The sequence below is a fragment of the Nelumbo nucifera genome, chromosome 1, assembly GCF_055504915.1.
Source record: "Nelumbo nucifera cultivar China Antique chromosome 1, China Antique-T2T, whole genome shotgun sequence".
Taxonomy (NCBI): Eukaryota; Viridiplantae; Streptophyta; class Magnoliopsida; order Proteales; family Nelumbonaceae; genus Nelumbo; species Nelumbo nucifera.
In genome coordinates, this window is record NC_142649.1 from 173,202,042 (window position 1) to 173,227,500 (window position 25,459).

The 25,459-nt window shown below is 38.5% G+C and overlaps 2 protein-coding genes across 5 annotated transcripts in view; one reads left to right on the plus strand and one right to left on the minus strand.

Moving 5' to 3' along the window:
• The first annotated feature begins 6,497 nt into the window (after positions 1-6,497).
• Positions 6,498-13,216, plus strand: LOC104596405 (uncharacterized). Of its 2 annotated transcripts, XM_088895291.1 has the most exons (3): positions 6,498-8,925; positions 9,033-9,495; positions 12,797-13,216. In XM_088895291.1, the coding sequence occupies exons 1-2, from the start codon at positions 6,862-6,864 to the stop codon at positions 9,456-9,458; spliced, it is 2,490 nt and encodes an 829-aa protein (XP_088751417.1). In that variant the 5' UTR covers positions 6,498-6,861; the 3' UTR covers positions 9,459-9,495; positions 12,797-13,216. The 2 variants fall into 2 exon arrangements, with proteins under 2 accessions (XP_088751417.1, XP_088751416.1); XM_088895290.1 differs by lacking the exon at positions 12,797-13,216 and having other exon boundaries at positions 9,033-9,682.
• A 2,029-nt stretch (positions 13,217-15,245) lies between these two features.
• The window catches only part of LOC104596404 (uncharacterized), a 39,584-nt gene continuing 29,370 nt past the window's right edge, over positions 15,246-25,459 (minus strand). For all 3 annotated transcript variants that reach the window (XM_010257551.3, XM_019197635.2, XM_088895292.1), the window contains 7 exons: positions 25,215-25,313; positions 23,134-23,295; positions 22,966-23,029; positions 22,791-22,858; positions 21,390-21,434; positions 16,387-16,563; positions 15,246-15,903 (listed from right to left, as the gene is read on the minus strand). In XM_010257551.3, coding sequence (XP_010255853.1) covers positions 15,427-15,903; positions 16,387-16,563; positions 21,390-21,434; positions 22,791-22,858; positions 22,966-23,029; positions 23,134-23,295; positions 25,215-25,313 — 1,092 coding nt within the window. In that variant the 3' untranslated portion in view covers positions 15,246-15,426. The remainder of the gene's footprint in view (positions 15,904-16,386; positions 16,564-21,389; positions 21,435-22,790; positions 22,859-22,965; positions 23,030-23,133; positions 23,296-25,214; positions 25,314-25,459) is intronic.

Genomic DNA, 25,459 nt, shown 5'->3' on the forward strand with positions numbered 1-25,459 from the left:
GACAACAAGTTAGCGTGAAAGAAAATGAGGCCTGGGGGCCCTCCTATTTATAGCCACCTTGCCCCTAGACCAACGGCCCAGATTGAGGCAGATCTGACGGTTCGCAGTCAAGCTGACCGCACGTCTTCTAAAACCGAAATGTGACTGGCTGCACGTCTCCCATGATTGAGGTAATGACGGTTGCACGACATCTAGAGTTAAGAGCCACTTCGGTGCATTTCTCGGCATTCGAAATGTTAGAAATCTCCTGACTTCTGCGCACACATTTAATGTGAGCAGTCAATCAAGTTTGAACTTTGGTCAAATCCACCTGTCCCACTTCATGAACTCCTCGCGCTAAGGTAGCACTCTTAGCTCGAGGAGTGGGGGGCAATTGATGGAGGATGATTTGACCCGACCCATTGAGACAATGACACGTGGACCTGACTCAGCACGAGCAACAACTCAGCACCGCAGCCTGACTGCCACTAAGTAACGAGCCTGCAGGACAGCACGATACGTCATAGCTCACTATAGGGGGAGCTCGCTACAACGCGAGCTTGGGCTCCCCCAAGCTACCGAAAGGGAATACTCCAAGACTATCTCAACCGGCGAGCTAGGGTAACCAGCTTGCTCCAACACTTAGGCAGAAAGACTGCCCCAAAGGCAATCCTGATGAGGGTCACCTCGAAGTACCCCTGGGAGCTCGCTACGAAGTAGCTCGTGACAAGATAGCTCGCTACAAGGTAGCTCGCGACTAAGCAACGCGACGCTCTCAAGGAAGCTTCTATTTGACAAGACCGTACTCGTCAGACTACGCCACGTCTCTTGACTGACGGCGCAGTTCCTATCCATTCGGCAGACTGCACCCACGTATCTCGACAGATGGTGGCGCGCCTGTCCTCCCGGTACGTGTCACCCATCCAATTGGGTAGTACCCTGCAACGGTCACTTGCGCAGCGCTGGCAGGTAACGGCTGCGACAGAAGCCCAGTGGCAATTACGCCCGATTTGACAAGAACGCCTATATAAGAGCTCCCTAGTTAAAGGAAAACTCTCTCTCGAACATCTGAGATCCTTTCTGAAACTTACCTGCTCTCAAGCTAATCTTGAAAACTTAGTAATCCAGCGCAACCTACACTCTTAGCCTCTTTACACTCTTTGCTTTCTCCTCCACCGGGAATCCTTCATCTTCTTCCTCTCAGGTGCCATTCGTTGCCAGCTAGGAGCCAGTCAGCAACCAGCTAGGAGTGTCCGGATCGTGCCGCATCAACACCCGAAGGGCATTTGTGTCCTTTTCAAATGTCACTCTAACGACAGGTTAACTTTTGATTAATGACAGGTACTGGATTGTCACATTTTGAAAGTTCAGGTACTGGCTTGTCGCATTTTAAAGTTCGGGGACCAAAGTTGCACTTAACACAAAGTATAGGGTACTAATCGGGAATTTTCCCTTTTTAATGTAAAACTATGTCTCATTTTGGATGTAAATATGCCTTGAAAATTGTGTTTTTTTTCATTGTCAATTAGAGGTGTAAAGTGGATCGTGCCGGGCCAGCACAACGCGGCCCATGGGTGGCCACGCAAAACACAAGCCATGCCGTGTTGGCCCGCGGGCCGTCACAGGCTGTGTCGCCCTCCCCGGTGGAAATTTTGGGAGTTAGCCTAGCATGGCCCACGACACAAGCCCGTGTTGTGCCGTGCCGTGCTGCGGGCCTAGACCGGGCCAACCTGTAGGCCATGCTGTGGGCTTGGGCCATGCTGGGCTAGGCCATAGGGCGAGCCTTGGGCCTGGGCCGAACCGGGCTAGACTGTTTTTTTTTTATTTCTTTTCTATGTAAAAGTGTAAAACTAAAATATTGAACTTTGCTTTGAACTTTGACCTTGAAAACTATTTAAAAAATTAAGAAATGAGAAATCTAAGTTATCTAACACATAAATGAAAAAAATACTTAATCAAATTAAAATAAGAACGATGAAATAACAAATTGGAAGAAAAATAGGAATTTTACTTCATTTAAATTTGAATGATACAAATTACAAATTCAATGATTGGATCATTGGATACTTGGATGAATGAAATATGAAAATGGAATAAATTAATAAAATATAAAACATACAATATAGTTACAAATTGAAAATACAAAATTACATTGTTAAAAAATTAAAAAAATCAAATAAATTAAATAAAATAAAAAAATTACATTAATTTGAAAAAAATAAAAAATTCTATATAACTGGTCAACTTCATGAATCATGACTTTCATCATCTACTTTAGGTGAAATATCTGGTTTAGTATCATGCTCTCCTTTGTCTTGTAATCTATCTTTTGCATCTAGCCAATCCTTGAAGCAAATGCACATCTCTATGCTTTCATCGTTCATGCAGCTTCTCTTGTCGTCCAACACCCTATTACTTGCACTAAAACAAGACTTCGATGAAACTGTAGACACCGGAGGGGTTGGTAGATCACGTGCCATGGCAGTGAGAAATGGATAATTTTTTGAATGTTCACTCCACTAGGCTAAAATCTCAAAATTATTTGGTCCTTCAACTGAGCTAGAAAAATTTGCTTGTAAATAAAAATTAAGTTCAATAAATGGACTTGTTGTATATGTAGCAAATTTATGCTTTCTACTTATTAAATAAAAAAGTTTTTCTCTTCTACTATTGGGCTCAAGGTCAGAAGTAGAAGATGATGTACAAGTTGTAGGAATATTTCCTACAACTTCATATTCATATAAACTGTACATTTCAAATAACAAATTATTATTTTCTTCTTTTTTATTTCCTATATCAATATTTATATTTTCATAATATGATTCAATTAAAATATCTAAACCATCTTTCCTTATCCTAGGGTCTAATATTATAGCGAAACAATAAAGGGGAGAAATGTTCTTCCAATATTTTTTATTTATTTTTCATTATTTCAACGATACATTGAAATTGTGGATTATTTCTACATTTTGCAAAACAATCACTAATTACCATTAATTGATAAGGTAAATTACAACTAGTTGGGCAATAAATTCTTGATAATTCATTAGTTGCATCATAAAAATGTTTTAGAAATTCTCTTATACACACTGTCATTTCTTAGTCTTCCTCAAATATCATATCATTAGGCATTTTTGAATTATAAAAATCAGTAAGAAATTGTTTATGAGAAATACAACTTTCTAACATAGCATAGTTAGAATTCTACCTATGTTTTACATCTAATATAAAATGTTTATATTTTAAACCATAATTTTGATATAAATATTTATCATGTTTTCTTGCCCATGAACTTTTAATATATATAATACAATTTCTACATTTAGAAATATGAGTAGAAATAATATTCAAGGCATCTTGAATACATAAATTTAAGATGTGACATGCACATCTAATATAAAATAATTTACCATTTAAACATGGTCTTAATTGAGATTTTGAAATATTTATTGTGGAATCATTATTGTTGGTATTAATAAAACTAATAGAAAATAATTTATTTTCTATTCCATAAGTATGAAAAGTATTTAAAATACTTGCAACAATAGTTGGGCTAGTATGTGGCCATTCAAGCCTAGTAAAATCTAAATTCTTTTATTCAAAAGCCAATTTTCATCAATGAAATGGTTGGTAACAGAAATATAACTTATATTAAATTTAGATGTCCAAACATCTAAAGCAATTGCAACTTTAGAATTAAGATTTGATAACAAAGAAATTAAATTTTGTTTATATGAATAAAAAATTTTTAAAGCATCCGACTTAATAATATTCCTAGAAACTTTTTTATATTGTGGGTTTACAGAATTATGCAACCATTTTTCAAGCTTTGGATCTTCAACTAATATAAATGGTTGTTTTGCATGTACAATATACTTAGCCAATTTGTTTCTCATTTTTTCTTATGAATATTTAAAAGCACCAAAACTACTCCCCCTCCCAATTTGTGTTTGAGTTGTTTCTCTCCCTTCACTTTCTTCCTTCTCATGTGTAAACAGATGTCTACTCAAATGAACTGTATCACCCTTGCTACAATAACTAAAGTCTTTCCTACATTTTTGGCAAACTGTCCTTTTTCCTTTTCCCTCAATATCCTCTACTTTGAAAAATTTTCCAAACAGGGGTACTCAACTTAGAGACCCTCCTTTTTTCCCTAGTATCAGTACTGGGGGTGAAAGTTCCACTTCCATCGATATCAATCACATCAGCGCTAACACTATTATGATGCGATTGAATATCATCAATGGTGAACATGTTGGGAAATCGATTTTCGGAAAAGTCAGCCATTTTTTTTTTTAATTCTAAAAAGATAAAAATTAATCTAATTCAACTTATCTAGATTGCCAGTTCAAAATCCCAACTTGATTTCAACGGTTGAAGCCTTTCAGCGTCAAAGCCTCCCAAATTAAGATATTTGAGTTGGTTAAGCAAGCCTTCTTCTTGTTGAAAGTTGAAACTCCAATAAAGTTGAGACTTGAGAATTGGAGAATAGAGAATCAGACAATCAACTAATCAGAATTACTCAGATTGCAAATAATTGAGAATGTACGAGTATGAGAGAGAGAGAGAGAAGAGATTAAGACCATTGTTGAATTGGTGTGATGAGATTGGTGGAGGATAGGGCTATTTATAAGAATTAAACATAATTCAATTGTCCAAAATACTCAAAAAAACTAGCTATGTTATTTAGTTGTTAGGAAGGGTATTTTGGTCATTGTAAAGTTATTTATAACTTTATCCAAAAAGCCTCCCTAAACTAGTTGTCATATAGCTGTTGGGGGGCATTTATGTCATTTTTTCTCCCCTAGAAGCAAAATACATAAATACCCCCCCTAATATGGTTGTTTATAGCTGTTGGGGGGGTATTTCTATAACACCCCCCTCCCAAAAGCTAAAACTAGTTGGGGGGGAAGAGGGGCAACGGCTATATTTCGGACGGGCCATGCTGTGTTGTGTCGGCTTGTGGACCTCGAACCCCTGACCTAGCATGGTACAGACCTTTGTGTCGGGCTTGGCATGGCCCGTGGGCCATTGTGTCGGGCCAAGCCCGTCCAATTTTATGCCGGGCCTAACATGGCTCATGGGCCGTTGTGCTGTGCCAGGCCATGGGTGGCCCGACCCGATTTACACCTCCATTATCAATGCATAAATATATTCTTACCAAACACCACAAATTAAACTAAAATATATATTTACCACAAATTGAATTGTGACATTTTAAAGTTCGAGAACCAAAGTGACACTAGAGACAAAGTAAAGTACAAGATACTAATCGGGAATTTTCCAATTACATCTCATTTTAGATATAAATATGCTTTGAAAATTGTATTTTTTTGTCCTTATCAATGCATAAATATATTTCTTACCAAACACTACATATTGAACCAGAATACATATTTACACTGAACGTACATTTACACTCTATTTGCAACAGTAGGCTCAGTTTGGAAATAATATAAGTACAAATATATAAAGTGCAAACCTCCAAACTGAACCGTTAGTCTCGATCCGAAGGTCCAAATCTTAGGATTTCTTCTCCACTTGACCCAACCCCGACCCACCCTCCATCCAGATCCAACATCTAAGTGGCAAGTCGCAACGCAACCCCTATTTCTTTGGAAGGAATAAATGGTAAATGTTTGTTAGCGTGCAAGGCAAGCAGCCCAAGCTTCATAAAATTGGTGGGTTTTAAGTTTTATTTATATATACAACGAACGACCTTATACTTACAAGGAATAAAAGTAAACCAAAAAGTGGAGGTGTCTCCCAAGCGAATGGTTCCGATTGACTGGGAAGTGGGAAGTGAGCCAGGTTTGTGATCTGGGTAATTATCCAATACAACAGATACGTATTCTCAATTCTCAAACGAATATGGGCCCACACACAGAACAGAACCCTTGATAGGAGGGCCTTAGGCATTACTTACACGATAAATCATACCAGATAAAACGCAGAATTAAGAGTAAAGACTGTAAAGACGACCACACGGCCAAGTCAACCAAACGTGAACGACATCTTCTGATTGGTGGGCCACCACAGAACAGTTGAGTTGGATGGATAAGTTCATCCCATTAATGACTAATGAGGCAGAGGCTGATTAGTAGATGAAAGTAATGAGTAATGACAGAAGTCACAAATTGCTTTGAAAATAATTAAGGGAAAGGCAAGGGAGCTATTTGCAATAATTAATTCAGTTTATGCCTCATTGGTCATTACTCATTGCCTCCAACTAATTCCACACGTGACACGGCAAAGATTTCATATCCCATGAGGATATATGGGAGTCGACCCAAAATGACCATAAAACCCAAAACATGCCATGCTTCATTGGAGTCATTATTTTAGTTTGGGGGCATTGCAGTCATTTTGAATACATGTATGGATTTTGCCTGCCAGTGCGTGCCACTGCCAGCCCAGCCCAGCCCAGCCCAGCCCAAAAGAAAGAAACCTTTCTTTTGGCTTATATGAACCTTTTTGATGTGTTGTTGGTTAAATTAAGATTTAAGAGAGACAGTGGCTCCATCCAGTCTACTTATCCCAATTAAAAAATAGAAAGAAAGACAAAGGAAAAGGGCACAAGGCCACAAGCGGAAATCCTTTGGCTTGGCTGCCCACCCAAGCAACAGCAAGGAAAGCCCCTTAACCAAACTCATGCAACCAACCAGTTGAGAGTAGATGCAGTTTGGATTTGGAGGCAATGAAATGAATCTACAGTCTGTCTCTTTCTTAATTCTCAGTTTGCAGCAGTCAAAGCGCTATCTCTCATCTCCTGCACATCAGAAGAAGAAGACTTGATCCCATCCCATTTCTTACGGTTTCCATACTTCTCTGTTGGTAAGTTCTTGCGCAACTGAAACAAACCCCTCAAAATCTTCTGGCAAGATGGAGCAAAGCCCACAATCATTCCAAGGCGATGGCAGTGTCCGGTTGACGATTGCCAACTCGGGTTCTGGTTCAGGTTCCACCCTCTTCGAACCGCATGCAGAAGCTACCACCCCAGTTGGACTTGGAAGACCAGGGAGCAACAATTCCAGTTCTGCTTCTTCGACTAGCCTTGCGCCTGAAAAGAAGCTGACACTATTTGCCCTTCGCCTTGCAACTCTTGAAAAAGCGGCGAGTGGGGTGGGAACCCTAGCTTTCATCTGGGCAACTGTTGTTCTTCTGGGCGGTTTTTCCATCAAACTAGGCAAGATGGACTTCTGGTTCGTCACCACTATACTCTTAATCGAGGGAACCAGGATTTTCAGCCGAAGCCGTGAGCTTGAATGGCAACACCAGTCTACCTGGTGGATAGCAGATGCTGGGATATATAGCTTCAGGGCACTGAAATCCAGCTCCCACTTCCTTGTTCGAGCTGTAAAAGCGATTTTCCATCCAATTACCTCAATCGGGCTACAGAGCCACCACGACCGACAGGTGAAGGAGAGCTTCAACACGGCAAGGCCCAACAATCGGGTTGTGCAGAAGTTCCCATCACGGATATGGGCAACATCAGATGTTCCCTTGCTCCCCTATGCAGGATGGGTGTTTCTGTCGCGAAACATCAGTAAGCTACTCTATTGGCTTCAGCTTTTATCGGCCACGGCCTGCGTGACTCTTTCCCTGCTGAGGCTTATTCAGCAGGATTATGGTGACTTCAGCGATGATCCTGACAAGAAAAACCAGAAGTCTGCTCTGAATATTTTCTATGGGTTGGCATTGGCTGAAGCTCTGCTGTTTCTTACGGAGAAAGCATACTGGGAGTGGAAGGTCATCTACTGTAAGATTTTGGAAGAGGTGAACAGGGAGTGCGAGTTAGATAGTTCTGGAATGGTTTCGATCAAAAGGTTCTTTTATGATGCCTTCTCAAGATGTATTAACGGCAGCATCTTCGATGGGTTGAAAATGGATCTGGTTTCTTTCGCCACAGAGCTCTTGACCTCAGATTCCTTCGACGAGCAGCTCATGGGAGCTCGAATTCTTAAAACATTCTCAGTCAGTGCACAGTTCTCCAAAGACACGCTCCAGAAAATAGGTACATCTGTATCAGTGATAGAAAGACTTGTCGAGATGCTAAATTGGAAGGACCCACAAGAGGAAGAGATCAGGCGATTAGCTGCAGAGGTTGTGTCAGAACTGTCTGGGAAAAAGCAAAATTCTCTTCGTGTTACTGGAATTCCTGGTGCAGTGGAATCAATATCATCATTGCTTTATGTTGGCCGGAGTTCCAATGGTGCAGCCGGTGAGATATGCCTGAAAAATATCATATGTGACAGAGAAAATTACGAGTTTTCGGCCTTCAGTCAATTGGGTCTTCGTATTCTGAAGAAACTTGCTCGAGACCATGATAACTGTGGAAAGATAGGGAGCACAAGAGGCCTCTTACCAAAAATTATTGACTTCACACATGTTGAAGAGAGGCTGCTAAGGAACGAAAGTGTGACTGAATCTCAGGTACGAACAATCAAGCTATCCCTGCAAGTGGTGAAGATGCTTGCAAGCACCACAGGTACCACAGGGAAACTTCTCCGGCGGGAGATCTCAGAGATTGTTTTTACAGTTAGCAACATGAGAGATATTCTACAGTATGGCGACAAACACCCAGTGCTGCAAAAATTGGGAATAGAAATTTTAACTAGTTTGGCTTTAGAAGATGATGCAGCGGAGAGGATTGGAAGAACAGGTAGAATTATTAAGGAACTACTCCGTATCTTCTTTAAGCAAGAAATGCGAGAAAATGATAATCAAGTTAGGGTTTCAGCTGGAGAAGCACTTGCAATGCTAGCATTGGAGAGCAAGTATAACTGCTTTCGGATATTGAAATTCAACGTACTGTATAAGCTTATTGAGGCACTGGAGGAACCAGTGCTTTGCGTAAATTCAGCAAGAATTTTGAGGAACTTATGTGCCTATAGTGGACCAGAATGCTTTCTCCAAGTGAAAGGAATCACTACTGCTGCAGCCACTGTTAGTTCTCTGACATTAATTGCGAACTGAAACTAATGGTTTCGTCATCTCTTGAATCTCAAGCTGTAATAGAAGAAATTCTAACTTTCTTATCTTTTTCCATGCAGGCACTTAAGGGAATAAAGTCAGAAGACAACAAATTACAGGAAGTAATGATTGGACTTGCAGCACAAGTTTTTAGATTTATGAGTTCTGAAGAAGCAGCCATGGTGTTTGATCAAACTCACATTAGAAATGCAGATTTAGCAGAGAAACTTGTACAAACTCTGCAAACTTACGAGTATCCCCAGATCAAAGTTCCAAGAATAAGGAGGTTTGCAATTGAGTTGGCAATTTGTATGATGAAAGACAGCAAAGAGAACATTCATATTTTCAAGAAGCTTGGAATGGAAAAGGAGCTTCCGAATGTAACAGAGACAACATCAGAGCTTGAGAACTTCAATATTTTCTCAGGGACTGTAGGCTTAATCCGGCACAGAACAACAATCCATTCGCTTGTAGACACTGCACTAGAACTGTTGGCTGCTGTATAAATACCGGCTAAACAACATTGGATCCACAAACCCAACAGTACGTATATACATATGTATTTATATAATTAATAATTGTTTCAATTTTCCAGGACTGCATTATTTATTATTTACCAATGTTTTCATTTTTTTCTTTTATTTTGAACCATGAATTTGTAATAGTATTCAATGATTTCTTTTCTCCAAGAGAACAAATGTATGGATGAATTAAGGGTGTTTTTGCTTGCAAATCCAACTCTTTCTGGATGTAGGTTGCAGTTTTGGTGATGGGGTGTGGTAGGGGTGAAGGGATGCAAACTGTTAGCATCTAGCATGAGAAAACAGTCATCCAAGAATTTTTGTTTATTCTATGAAGAAGTAATTGTATTCCAAGAGAAAATAACACCCTACTCCACCTTAACACAGCTAGAGATCCCATATTTTTTTTTCGTTTTAAAGAAGATAACTATTTCTTTAGAGACAAAAAGATGTTCATGATAGGATGTGCACAACTTTACAAACAAAGCAATTACAGCCCCATTATCATCATCATCATCATCAACAGAAGCAGCAAAAAAAAAACCATAAAAAAAGAAAGAAAAAGAAATAGGAAGAAAATAATTACTGGTAAAATAAAATTAAAAAGAAATCTTCCACACACCTCCTTACTAAAAACATCAGCTTTAGTGTTTAGATCTGGAAATCCATTGTAGAACAGTTGGGAAGGATCTGAAGGTATCTTTGATCTCATTAAGATCGTGTACCAGCCCTTTTCTATTAAGTGGCAGAGTATATAAGGTTTCATGAGATTATTACCATTTAAATGGTCCATTGGGTTATATCAAGTGAAGAATTCTCAATATTCAGAACTAATGTCATTTTGAGAGGTTGACATATTGTTGCATCTTCCTCCACCTACTGAATTAGAATTATTGAGACATGGAATCCACCACTTGGGTTGGGTTGATCATCAGAGAGTTTGAAGATAATAAGAGGAAGAAGATGATGAGACATCCTCATGTTCACTTCTTTTTCCTGCAGCAAGAAATGATTAAATGTTTGTTATTTATGAGCTTCAGAATAAAGAGCAGTAGCAGTCTGGCTATAAAGAGGTTGTGTCTCATTGAAGCACCAATTTATCAAATGTGGACCATATAGGATGGGAAGAACTCTTTGATGGGACACTCACTAAAAGTTCTACCCACTTTAAACAAAGTTGAATTTGAAGGTTCTGTGATGCAAAGCAACCCAAAATAGGATGGGATCCAAGGAATTGAACCAAACTGGAAAGGCTTCATGGAAATTTTTGCAAGCACCAAAGAATGAATAAAGAGAAACAAGAGCATTCAAAAAAAAAAAAAAACATTCAAGGGATTGATTCATAACTTGAAATGTGGCAGAGGAGGTTAAGAACAGCAGGACCCATCATTGGATGGATTCCACATATGAGAAGTCTTACACCAAAAAATCAGCATGATAAGATATGTTTAGAGCATCTGAACTATGTATTATTTTAACAATTTTAAAAAAGAATTAAAATGGAATTCTTTATCACTGTCAAGATGCTTCAAAATACATATTTAACATAAGAAATAATGTTGATTTTTCCCAGATAATCTTTGAAGTGGGAACCGTTGAATGGTGGGTCCTGATCATTTTAATTTAGAAAATATTCATAAAAACAAATCACAAATCAGTCTGATTTAGAAAAGATGGCAAGTTATGGAACCCTAGAGTAATGGGTCCTGTGTCCCCAGACCCAGGCTCGTACCAAAATTTAAAAAGTAGAGTCTCAATGCCCTAACCCAAACTCTGAATTGGAGGCTCACCTACCAACTTAAGGAGATGAAGATAGTCTTATTCTTACACGTAAATAGGCATATTTTAATTAATGAATTGATCCTTATTGCTGATAAAAAAAACAAAAGGTAAACATTTGTCAAAAAAAAAGGTAAACAGGTTGCAAGCAAGCTTCAACATTAAGATTAGAAAACTAGGGTTAATTGAGTTAGCTATATGCACAAGGAAAAAGTTATGGTACTTTAGGAGTACTATACTTATGTTACACCAAGGATCAAAATATTGATTCTAACCGATACCCGTTGGGTATTGTTGTATCAATACAGACCGATACTCAGCCTTTTTTTTTTAATTTTAACAGACTGAGAGGGATCAGGGAAGCCTTCCAAACTATGAAAGCCCTCATACCCCTTTCTATCGGTGTATCTGTAGAGAACACTGATGTGGGCCCCACAGCTGTGGTCCCACTCTGTCCGTAGGGTAGAATGTGCCCTAGTCATCCTAGGGTTAGCTGATGGTCAATCTGTTATTCCAGTTGTTATTTATATTTCAGTTTTATATTGTTTTATGTGTTATGTAAATACCAAGGGCAGATTTGTCCTTTCATGTAACTAGCATAACCTATAAATACTAAATAGAAGTGGCGGTGGCAGAATATTCAGATTCTGTCCTTCATTTCAATTCTTGTGTTCTACTGCTCTCTCTCTACTCTTTCTCCTCTCTCCTCTATACCTTTTTCTCCTTTTTCGAACCTGAAATCTATTAGGGTTCAAGGCTAATAGCAGTCTTGAACATCTACTGTATCCATGGGTCTCCATGACCTTGGATACAGGCATATCGTATCGACATTTTGATCTTTGTGTTACACTAGAAAATTTGTGCTTTTAAACTTAAAATTATATATACATATATGCACACATCCATGGATGCGTAGTTAAACACATAAATACTTGTAAACATAAAAATGTACATATTTATCTAATGTTTATATATAAATATTTTTTTGAAACAAATATTAATATATATACAAATATGAAGACTTGTCAATATTGGATTGGGTCAGGTTCCCCAAGCCTCAACCCTAACTCAACTCGAAGCTAATTCAGGTTCATATTTTTCAACCCTAACCCTAATCTGAACTTCAATTGACCCAGCCAAACCCAACTTTTTCTGGTGTGATTCAGGCTAACCTGGACAAAGATGCACCTCTACCCAGAATTGTAAGCAAGTGACTGAAGCCCAGCAAGACTGCACCCATCTGACCAAAAGACAAACATTCTGCCTGAGAAAAATGTGGACAATAATTACAGATAAGTAAATGAGGTGGAAAATTAAGAACTACCAACTCATCAGTACTTGAACTAGAAGCCTAAATCCCCTTTAAAATTTGGTCAACTACCTATACTGCCTAGTGGCACAAAAGGAACCTGAACAATTTCAAGAAAAAAAAAATGGAAGATGAGTTCAAAGGAATATTAGATATATAAACAAAAACATCACAATTTTCACTTCTAAAAGTATTTTACATCTAACCTGGTTTAAATTTTGTGGTTTCCCTTCAGCTAAAAGAATCAGTGATAGAAGAAAAAGCATAACAGGGTGCAAACAAAAGCACAAGCGAGTCATGTCAAACTTGGGAAGCTAGACATGTGGGTGGCAATCCTAAACATGTCGAACCAGTTACACCACAGACCAATAGATACACTGCACTGGCATATCAGGCTATCAGAGATGCCAGTCTTGTTGGAGAACTAGATTAAACTGGTTGAGGCAACCAGGTTACAAATAACTGATGTCCTACAAGCCTCTTGTGAGTTGTGACCAGTTTATTTGTGATTATTTCTTATGCTCAAGATATTTTTTAAGAAATAATTCAAACAAGTGGCAAACACTTATATTACAACCATTAAGAAGCATGTTCCTTATAATCAAATGTGCCATAGTAATACTACTACATTTATGGTACCAGATTGATGAGGCACAACTGTTTTGAATTTATCACTGTAACAGTTTTGAAAATTACGGTATTGACCTGACCCACCTATTCTGGGTTTTACACAAAGCTTCATGCTGGTAAACCAACCTATCTAAGATCTGGATCCACTTTGAATTGCACATCCTCCAGTCGACCCTAAACCTGTTTCTAGAAAAGAACTCCAGGCTAACCCAGGTTACCGAACTGAACACAATATCAATCTGGTTTTGATTTGTTTTGCTTTGTACAACTCCCAAGTCAGTTAAGCTCTGATGACGACCAGGTAAAACCATGATTGCCACAATAATGTTTAATGTAATGCATTCAGACAATCCAATAGAGTGATTAATCAAAATATACAAAACTTCTTTTTTTTTTTTTTTGGGAAAAGGTAATGTATTATATTAAACTGAACAAAATATACAAAGTTCTGATCAAAAAGGATTTGCACAGGGGAAAACATTTTGAAGCTGATTACACTGAAAGATCTAGATACAATTATACAAAAAGATTCGTGATATCAAAAAAGAACTGAAAGGTATATCCTCTAGCTGTCTACTGTGTTGTGTTTATATTCAAAAGGTCTCCTACTTCTCTGTCCATAATGACCAAATCACTGCTGCCAGAATTACTCCCTAGAGGACTTTTCCTTTATTGGACAAACCATTAAACTGCCAGCACCACAACAGGGATTTCAAATCTTTTGGAAAGCAGAAACTGACTTCAAATACCAAAACTTTCACCCAAACCATTCTCACGAGCTTGCAATGGATTAAGCATTTTGCAACATGAAACTGGCAATGCACTTTCAGGTGAATAACCATCAGAAAGAAAGGATCAATTTAGCCCTTTAACAACTTGATGCTGATTTCAGGGATTTAGAAATTCATTTTGAGCAACTGGACAGTCATGTGTGTAACACTAAAAATTATAGACACAATGTTTTGCAACCTCCCACAGACAATTAACTGAAAGTGTTATGTTTGTAACACCAAAATCTATAGACATTAGCAAAACTACACTGACCTCCATCCTACTCGTAGGCCTTCTGGAATGAAGCTGTCTGATGGCATATTCTCTGCTGCTTGGCACTAGTTTTGCAACATACAATGAACAAATAAGAGAATGAAAAAAGCTTTCAGATAAAGGTACATTAGAAAACAGAATTTAAACAACAAATATGTAAGGCTTCTAACTCATACCTCCAGATGATTCTGCAAGATTATGATTTGTATATCCTATTCTATTCACTGCACTCCAACTACTCTGTACATCAAATCATCCATCACAATTATGATTAGCAACTCAATATCTCGAAGTTCCAATAAAATGAAAAACATCCAACTTTTCCAAGTTGGTTTGGGCTAACCCAGTCATGTTGCACCCCTACCTTCAACTTCGAAAACAAACTTGGAAGGTTAAAATATGTATGTGTCGGGACTCAAGGAGATTGCATTGAGAGGAAGCCCAGGCAGGCTGCAGCTAACTGACCGACCTAGTTACCATAAGAACATGATTAATTGATGGAATAAATAAACTTTGATAGTTTGATTTCACTACGAAGGTTAGTCAACCCAAATGAACCCAGCTCAATTGAGCCTTGGGGTGAGGACTTGATTGAGCAGGGAGGCTATGAGACAAGCAAGACTGGGCAGAGCAACGAGAGGGGCGAGTTTAGCCTTGAGGGTGTTGGGCAGGGCAAGAGATTAGAGGAAATGAAGTGAAACATAACTCACGCATGAACAACACATTATACTAATGGAAGCAAATGCTGGGCAAAAAACAGCTACGATGCTGAAATTAGAGCCTTCAGGCAGCTACTTCTTTAAAAATATAAAGCAAGTTCTAGTTCAGTCTGACTCGATGCAGCTCATTAACCTTACAACCAGCAATGGCGATCCACGTACATGGATGATGGATAGAGCAAGTTCACCGGCATCAACTTCAGACCCTACTGAAATATTTTGATAGTATAATTTATATACATGTATATAGACAGTACAACCAAGTGGCTCATCTTTTTGCGCATTTAGTGTGTAAAGCTCAAATGAAGATATCTTATAATGGGCTTTCAGAACAAGCTGTATCGTTTTGTATTACATAACGAATGTAGCTGCTATTTTGTGAAAAAAAAAAACATATTATACATTACAAGCCTTGTCACTTTCTTTTCTATGCTCCAACATCAATAATACATATTCTCACAGCTTTTCATCATCAGCTACTTCTAAAAAAATTGAGACCCCAACGTTGCATCAACCCATCCATGACATGGTTGGTTTGACTCTTCTCTACTGTCAAAGTGGCCCGTGTTCCCCCTTCCATGTCTGCTGCATCTTGTGCTGACCTGTCACTGCCTGACAAGCCCTTAACACTAGAAGTAATGTCACGACAGGCTGAAGCCCCAGCACTTCCTGTCTCTATAGAAGATAGATGTGTCTCAAATGTTGGCCTAGAAGAAGATTCACTCGCATCAGGTGGTGAATGCCCACATTCTGTACCACGGCTATCTGTAGCTGAGATGGAACTGTCGTCCATCCTCAAGAGCCCACAGTTGTTTGAGGTGGAAGAAGCTTCTAGGTCGTCTTTCTGTGAACATTCAGGTGAACTGGTGCTCATGTTTGGTGTTTGTTCTTCAGTAGGTTGTTTGACCTCCATGTCCTTCAAAGACTCTACGATTGCTTCCATGAACATCTGTAGGTTTAGGCATTCAGGTCAATAGAAATGAGATCCCTTAACGCATTTGCAGACATGCATTAAGATACAAAAAGATAAAAACTCCATAAACTTTACTACACAACAATCAAGTACTGAGATGGTTACTTTATTAGCTAATAACTTCTGAATCATTAAATGAATAAGTATAAAACCACACAACAGATGGTGCTAATTATCCAATTGTGTCAATTTGGGATTTGGAAATCTTATAAGATATGGTCCATCTAGGACAAAGGCATGAGATAAACAAAAAGCCTAGAAAAGGAAGGAGAGTGATTTGGGCACATCCCATTTTTGATAAAGGAGCATCTCCTAATCATTATTTAAGTACATAAATTAAAAAGCAAAACTGCCCCTATATTTTGACTATTGTCATAACCAGGGATGTGCCTGGTTTATCAAAATGGGATGCACGCATATCAGTCCCCAAAGGAAAACCACACTTTCAAAATAACCCACCCTTTCTTCATCTTCTGTACTGCATGGATAGTCTGCTAAGTTACCAAGTGTGTACTCCGCATATTCATCATCATCTATCAAGGATGGAGCATGTGATCTGTGGGGATGACCATCAGAGAGTTTGAAGCCAATCAGAGAAGAAGGTGATGAGACATCCTCGTGTTCACTTTCTTTTTTCTGCAACAAGAAATGATTAAATGTTTGTTATTTACGAATTTCAAAACAAAGAGCAGTAGCTATCTGGCTATAGAGAGGTTGTGGCTCATTGAAGCACCCATTCATCTAATGTGGACTATATAGGATGGGAAGCACTCTTTGATGGGACACTCACCAGAAGTTCTACACACTTCAAACAATCTTGAATTTGAAGATGTTGTGATGCTAAGCAACCCAAAATAGGATGGGAACCAATGAATTGAACCAAACTGATAAGGCTTCAAGGGAAATTTTTGCAGGCACAGAACGAAAGAATAAAGGTAAACAAGAGCAGCTAGAATATATATATATATATATATTGAAGGGATTGGTTCATACTTGAAAGGAGAAAGAAAATAAAGAGAAACAAGAGCAACCAAAAAAAAATATATTGAAGGGATCGGTTCATACTCAAAATGTGGCAGAGGTTAAGAACAGGATGGCAGGATGCATCATTGTATGAGTCCGACATAAGAGAATGATTACACCAAAAACTCAGCATCATCAGATGTCCCTAGACCATCTGGTCAATGTATTATTTTAAGAATTTTAAAAGAGTTAAAATTGAGTTCTTTATCACTGTCCAAATACTTCAAAATGCATATTTAATATAAGAATAAAGTTGATTTTTCCCAGATAATCTTTGAAGTGGGAACTATCGAATGATGGTCCTAAGCATTTTAATTTGGAAAATATTCATATAAACAAATCATTATAATTTAGAAAAGATGGCAAGTTATGGAACCCCAGAGTACTGGGTCCTGTGTCCCCAGACCTAAGCTTGTACCAAATTTTAAAATTTAGGGTCTCAATTCCCTACCCAAACTCTGAATTGGAGGCTCACCCAAGGTTTTAAAAGGCTAAAGGTGTAGTTGAGGCATAATGGCCCAAAAAGGTGAGGCGTAAGCCTCAAGGTTTAAGGAAAAATTAATTAAAGTTTGTAAATTGATGAAAATGACATATAATATGCCAAATTAAAATGATAGAAAGTACACATATCCATAACTAGAGGTTTATAAGCAATAAGTTTTGGCATTTAAGCATTAAATAAAATAATAACTAATCAACTAACAATTATAAACATTTTACATTTCATGTGAAAAACCAATTTAAAAGAAATGAAACAACTTAATTGATTTGATCTATGATAACACTAATAGTAATATGGATTAGTTAATAATAATAATATTAAAAAGAAAAATGACCCATTATAAACATTTTACATTTCATGTGAAAAACCAATTTAAAAGAAATGAAACAACTTAATTGATTTGATCTATGATAACAATAATAGTAATATGGATTAGTTAATAATAATAATTATTATTATTTTATTATTATTATTATTAAAAAGAAAAATGATCCATTAGTAGAAGAGATGAGAAAAATAACAAACTTAGGACATTACATTTAGAATAATAAGAAAAACCTCACTTGATTTATCCAAAAAAAAAAAACTAATAACTTGATTAGTCCTGTTTGCATTTAACTCTCTTAAAACACTAAGAAAAACAAATAGCATTTGATTTGACTTATTGGTTTTTATAATTTTTTATTTGTCCTATATCACTAAGTAATCATTGATAATTGAAGCTTACGCCTCATTGTGAGGCTTAAGCCTTGAGGCAAAATCTGTGCACCTCGCCTCAAGGCTTAAGCCTTTTAAAACAATGGGCTCACCTACCAAATGAAGGAGATGAAGATAGTCTTATTCTTACAAGTATACAGGTTGCAAGCAAGCTTCAACATTTACAATTAGAAAATTAAGGGTAATTGACTTAGCTAACATGTACAAGGAAAAAGTTCTGGTGCTTTAGGAGTACTATACTTAGGTTACACTAAGGATCAAAATATCAATACAAACTGATACTCGACCCTTTCTTTTTATTTTTTATTTTAACAGACTTAGAGGGATCAAGGCAGCCTTCCCAAACTTTGAAAACCCCCATACCCCTTTGGTATTGTTGTATCCTTGGGTCTCCATGACCTTGGATACAGGCATATCATGTCAAGACTGTTGGAACAGACCAACAGAAGGCAGTTAGTTAGTTTTACAAGAGGAGGCCACATCAGCTCAACTAACCAGCCACTTGTAATAACTGCCATCCACTTGTAATAACTGCCATCCAATTGGATTGTCAAGACTGTTGGAACAGACCAACAGAAGGCAGTTGGTCAGTTTTACAAGATGAGGCCACATCAGCTCAACTAACCATCCACTTGTAACAACTGCCATCCACTTGTAACAGCTGTAACAGTCAAGATTGTAACACTATAAGTAGTAGAGCAGAAAAGGAATAGAGGAGGACTCTTTCAGCATTAAACTCTCTCTCTCTCTCTCTCCTTCCAAGAATTCAGGAGGTTGGCCCCTCGAAGAGCCCTGAGTTAGGCAGGTTCCTAACAATTTGGTATCAGAGCCAGCATGACCAACACAAGAAACACATCAGTAGACACCCGAGTGGATCAGATGGAGGTTGAGATCCATCGAATGTCTTCAGATCGCAAAGAAATGAAGGAAAGCTTCACTGCTCTCCTCCATCGATTGGACCAGGGGCCAACAAACATTGACAGAGGAAGCCCCGAAGAGCGCAACAATGAAAACAGTCGCAGAACAGGGGCGACAACACGAATAGCCAAAATCGACTTCCCCATATTCTCAGGCGGCGCCCCAACCCCCTGGATTCTCAGAGCAGAAAGGTATTTCGATTACCATGAAACATCGGGACAGGATAGGGTAGCTCTAGCTTCTGCGCATCTTGAAGGGGAAGCTATCCTCTGGTTTCAATGGTACCGAAGGGGGCACCCCCGTCAAACCTGGCTAGATTTCACGGACGCTATGACTGTCCGTTTTGGATCATCTGGGTTCGAAGATCTTGATGAAAACTTGGCAAAACTGCGGCAGGTGGGATCAGTAAAAGAATACCAGATGGAGTTCGAAAGGCTGGCCGTGAGAATCCAAGGATGGACTAAGAAGGCACTGGTGGGAAGCTTTGGCAGCGGCCTAAAGGAAGAATTGTGACTGGAAGTGAAGGCGATGCAGCCCACTTCCGTCATCAATGCGGCAGCACTAGCAAGATTGTACGAGGACAAGTTCAGTCTAGCAAGAAAGGTGCAGCGACCATGGGGTCTAGAAGCAAGAAGGGAGCAAGAAAAGACAACAACACCAGACAAGGAGGAAGGAGTACTGGGCCCAGGCCCACTGGTTCCTTTCAAACGGCTGACTTGGGCAGAGATGCAAGCCCGTAGAGACAAAAGTCTCTGTTACAACTGCGAAGAGAAATTTGGGCCGGGCCATCGCTGCAAGAAACAGCAAGCGTTTCTCCTCCAAACAGATGCCGAAGAGGAAGACGACATCCCCGGGTGCGGAGAATCTAACCCAGGTTGGGAAATACAATCCAATGGCACACCTGAAAATCCTTACAAGCCCTTACGGGACTAGAGTCCCCTCAAACAATGAGAGTTGCAGGGCTGATTCTAGGGCACCAAGTGTCAATCCTCATAGACAGTGGCAGCTCCCTTAACTTCATAACCCAAGTCTTGGTAGATAAAATGGGACTTCCGGTTCAGCCAACAACAGCCTTTACAGTTCATGTGGCCAACGGTAACAGCCTCTCTTGCAATAGCATTTGCATGAGCCTACCACTAAAGATTCAGGGTCATCAGTTTGCGGTGGACCTATATCCTCTCCATCTCAGTGGAGCAGACGTGGTGCTAGGCATTCAATGGTTAAGGCAGCTAGGACCCGTGGTCTGTGACTGGACCCATCTCACCATGGACTTCACATCAGGAAACTCTACAGTCCATCTACAAGGGCAGACATGCAAGGGCCCAAGGCCCATCAGTCTTGCAACACTGACAAAGCAAAGAGGAGACCCAGATCAGCCCATATTCATGCACATGGACTCAAATTTTCCTACTTAGATCTTCAATCAAATTTCCTACACTAGACCTTGAGGGCAAAGTTGCTCTAAAGGAAGGGGGGATTGTCAAGACTGTTGGAACAGACCAACAGAAGGCATTTAGTTAATTTTACAAGAGGAGGCCACATCAGCTCAACTAACCAGCCACTTGTAACAACTGCCATCCAATTGGGTTGTCAAGACTGTTGGAACAGACCAACAGAAGGCAGTTAGTCAGTTTTACAAGAGGAGGCCACATCAGCTCAACTAACCAGCCACTTGTAACAACTGCCATCCACTTGTAACAGATGTAACAGTCAAGATTGTAACACTATAAGTAGTAGAGCAGAAAAGGAATAGAGGAGGACTCTTTCAGCATTAAACTCTCTCTCTCTCTCTCTCTCTCTCTCCCCCTCTCCTTCCAAGAATTCAGGAGGTTGGCCCCTCGAAGAGCCCTGAGTTAGGCAGGTTCCTAACATATCATATAATAGGGATAAAATTGCACCTCTACCCAGAATTGAAAGCAAGTAGCTGAAGCCCTGCAAGGCTGCACCCATCTGACCAAAAAACACATTCTGCCTAAGAAAAATGTGGACAATAATTGTAGATAAGTAAATGCGGTAGATAAGAATTACCAAGTCATCAGTACTTGAACTAGAAGCCTAGAGTCCCTCCAAAACTTGGTCAACTGACTAATGGCACAGGTTGATATGTCTGTTAGTACAGTTTCTATCTATGGTCCATATGACCAAATTGATTAACAACAGCTTATGAGACAACCATATATACTCAACTTTGAGAAGGCTGGTCCAAATTTTTGGTTCATAACTTTGAACTTGCAGTGCAGAAGGTGAAAAAATAAGCACTTGTGGAAACTACAAATAAACACAAGAGAAAGCAGCAAATTACCTCTAATCCAAGTTGCTTTTCTTCAGAGGGAATATCTGAAGGAACCTGAACAATTTCAAGGAGAAAAATGGAAGGTGAATTCAAAGAATATTAGATATCAAAACAAAACATCACAAGTTTGTTTCACTTCTAAAAGTATTTTACATCTAACCTGGTTTAATTTTTGCAGTTTTCCTTGAGCTAAAAGAATCAGTAATAGAACAAAATGCATAACAAGGCGCAAACAAAATCACAAGCCAATCATGTCAAACTTGGGCAGCTGGACATATGGGTGGCAATCCTAAACATGCCAAACCAGTTACACCACAGACCAATAGATACAATGCACTGGCATATCAGGCTATCAGAGGTACCACCATACCAGTCTTATTGGAGAACTAGATTAAACTGGTTGAGCCAACCAGTTTACAATAACTGATGTCCCACAAGCCTCTTGTGAGTTGTGATCAGCTTATTTGTGATTATTTCTTATCCTCAACATTTTTTAATAAATAACTCAAACAAGTGGCAAACACCTATATTACAACCATTAAGAAGCCTCTTCCTTATGATTAAATGCACAAGAGTAATGCTACATTAATGGTATCATCTTCTTAATCCATTTGATCCAGGGGTTAAACCAGATTGATCAGGCAAAATGGTTTTGAAAATTTACCACTGAAACAGTTTTGAAAATTACGGTGTTGACCTAATCCACCTATTCTGGGTTTTACACAAAGCTTCATGCTGGTAAACCAACCTGGCTAAGAACTGGATCCACTTTGAACTGCACATCCTCCAGCCCACCCTAAACATGTTTCTAAGAGAAAAGAACTCAGGCTAACCCAGTTTGTCAAACTGAACACAATATGAATCTGGCTTTGGTTTGTTTTGCTTTGCATAGCTCCCAAGTCAGTTAAGTTCTGATAACTACCAGGCCCTAAATATACATTCAGACTTTTCAATGGATGTTTAGCCAAACCAAATTGTAAAACCATGATTGCCATGATAATGTTTCATGTAATGCATTCAGAAAATCTAATAGAGTGATTAATCAACCAAATCAAAGTCGAAAGGATGATATTTAAACCAGCCCCTCATGAGTTGATCAAATGTGATTCATAATAACAAGCAGAGTTGAAGAGGGCAGTCCCATCAATCTAGTATATTCAAAACTGCTTCAAGCATTTTGCAACATAAAACTGGCACTGCACTTTCAGGTGAATAACCATCAGAAATTAAGCATCAATTTATCCCTTTAACAACTTGATGCTGATTTCAGGGATCTAGAAATCTATTTTGAGCAATTGGACAGTCATGTGTGTAACATCAAAAAAATTTTTCAACCTCCCACAGGCAATTAAGTGAAAGTGTTATATTTGTAACACCAAAAAGTATAGACATTTGCAAAACTGCACTGACCTCCATCCTACTCATAGGCCTTCTGGAATGAAGCTGTCTAATGGCATATTCTCTGCTGCTTGGTAGTTCTGCAACACACATGAAAAAATAAGAGAATAAAAAAGCTTTCAGATAAAGGTAGATTGGAAAACAGTATTTAAACAACAAATATGTATATAAGGCTTCTAATTCATACCTTCAGACAAGTCTGCAAGATTATGATTTGTATATCCTATTCCATGCACTGCACTCCAATTACTCTGTACATCAAATCATCCATCACAATTATGATTGGCAACTCAGTATCTTGAAATTCAAAAAAAAATCTAAAACCTCCAACCATATGCATTCAGATTTAGTTTACCTCGCCATAGTAATCATGCAAATCCTCAAAATAATTTCCCTCGTTAACTGCTTCCATTGGAGGTCGCAAAACATTATGGAAGAAGATGGTTATAGAATCAAAGTAGAACTCAGGGCGTGGAGAATTGTGATCTCCCTCAAATTTGATAATATTTTTGTCTCCCTGTTGAGTTCAAAAGTCCAAATTCAATCAAAAATCTCTACTAAAAATTTCCACAGGAGATGCCAAACTCATTGTGGGAAGCAGGTCAGATAGCTATTGTTTTCATGTTAAAAAAGTTTGAATACTTTCTCACAATAAACTAGCAAGCAGAAATGATGATGACCAACATGACGTTATACTTGAGAAAGTGAGATGGCAAATCATGTCTGTAAATTGCAAATTCATTTGATTCTTATGGTCATGTGACATGAGCATTGAAATGGTCTTATTTGGGTCCTGAATTTTTTGTTTTCTGATTTTTTTTAGCATAAATATAATTTAATCTTCTTATATTTATTGATTATTGTTGTGTTTGGTCAGTGCCTAAGTCTTCCTTGAATAATTAGTATTTAGTCTTACAGTCTATTTTCTGTTTATGTATCTAGTATTGTTTTTTTTTTTCTTTTGAAATTCAGAATTATAGGTCTGGCCTAGGGATGGAAATTTTCCCCATCCCCGACTGGGACCCAACTTCCCCAACCCGATGGGGTCGGGGATGGGGATTGTTTTGGTGGGGCGGGGACGGGGACGGGGACGGGGACGGGGATTAATAGGAATCCCTGATCGGGGTCGGGGATGGGGATTGAGGTCCCCACCCCACTCCGACCCCGATTATGTATGTATATATATATATATCAAAACATATTTAAAAAATTATTTATAATTTAAATTTTTTATTTATTTAAGTAAATTTACTTTTCAAATAAATACTGTTATCTAAAAAACATTTGGGGATTCGGGTCCCCGTTGGGGATCGAGGATGAGGACAAATATTATCCCCGACGGGGATCGGGGACAGGGACGGGGGTTAATTTCATAATTGGGGTTGGGGACGGAGAATATGATCCCACCCCGTTGCCATTCCTAGTCTGGTCACCCTACCTTTTCTCCTATATACTATAAGATTGAATCAACTTAAAGGAAAAATGAATAAGAAATATCGCTGGTAGAAATTTGTTAGCTCTGTGTTATTTATGGGCATTCCACCAACCCCTCCCTTCCCTCTTGACAAGTTGCAGCTGAATCAACAGAGATCAAAATAGCAATGTTTCATGTAGTAATAGCCTTACAGTCATCTGGACTTACTAGCCAATAAAAGAGGGATTACTACTGCTACAATCGAGGAAACAGGGATCAAAAGAAAAGGCAACATCCATGTAGAAATAGTCTTCTAGTCACTGAAGAGGATCCGTTAGTGTCAAAGAAGACAATAAAGAGGAAAAGAGAATGAAGAGAAGAGCTCGAGTGAGAAGTGAACATAGTGCCTTCGGGCTCAAGCCCGAACTCAATACTATTTATTTTCTTAACAAAAGTGCCAACTACAACTATACCCTTCAATAGATTCTTTTTTTTTTCCTGTTGAGTTGTGCTTTGTACAGCTCTGTCCCTTACAGAACATACAACTAGTATTCCTCTATACAAGTATCCATCAAAGAAGAAAAGTTGCACATAGTTACTATATCAACAAGGTTCTGAAATTTGGGTTTACTCCTCCGTTTACATTTTCTATTGATAGGATCAGCTTTTAAAACTAAAAAGAAAATAAGGATGTAAAAGAAGAGAATGATAATAACAGAAAAGTGTCTGGATAAGCAGCATTTGATGGCTTTGTTAGAGGTCACTTAGCCAATAATAACACCCCACATCAGCCATCAAGTGTACAAGCCCCACAACCATTCCAATCTCCAACTTGTGTGCATGGCTGACTTGGGGCATTATTATTGGTTAAATAACCCCTAACACAGCCATCAAGTGCAGGTCATCTGGACTCAACAGTAAACAAATAATAAGAAAGTGAATTATGCATGCAAGGGCAATATGGTGAAATGGAAACTAGCTTTTCAAAATTTACCAAAAATAGCTAAAGACGAAAGACCTACCACATAAGCATCATATATACGATCAGAGTGATGGGGAAGAATAAAGTCATCATCAATAGCATGCCCTATTAAAACAGGAACAAAGCAAGACTTTGCCACCTGTAATTCAAAAGAAAAAAAAAAAAAAAAAAAAAAACTAAGAATTACAAAGGTCAATTTCTCAAAGAGAAAAACATAGAATTAAACTAAAAACAAAAGTGATCAATTGTTTTCTTCTACCAATAACAACAACCCTTCTTTTCTGT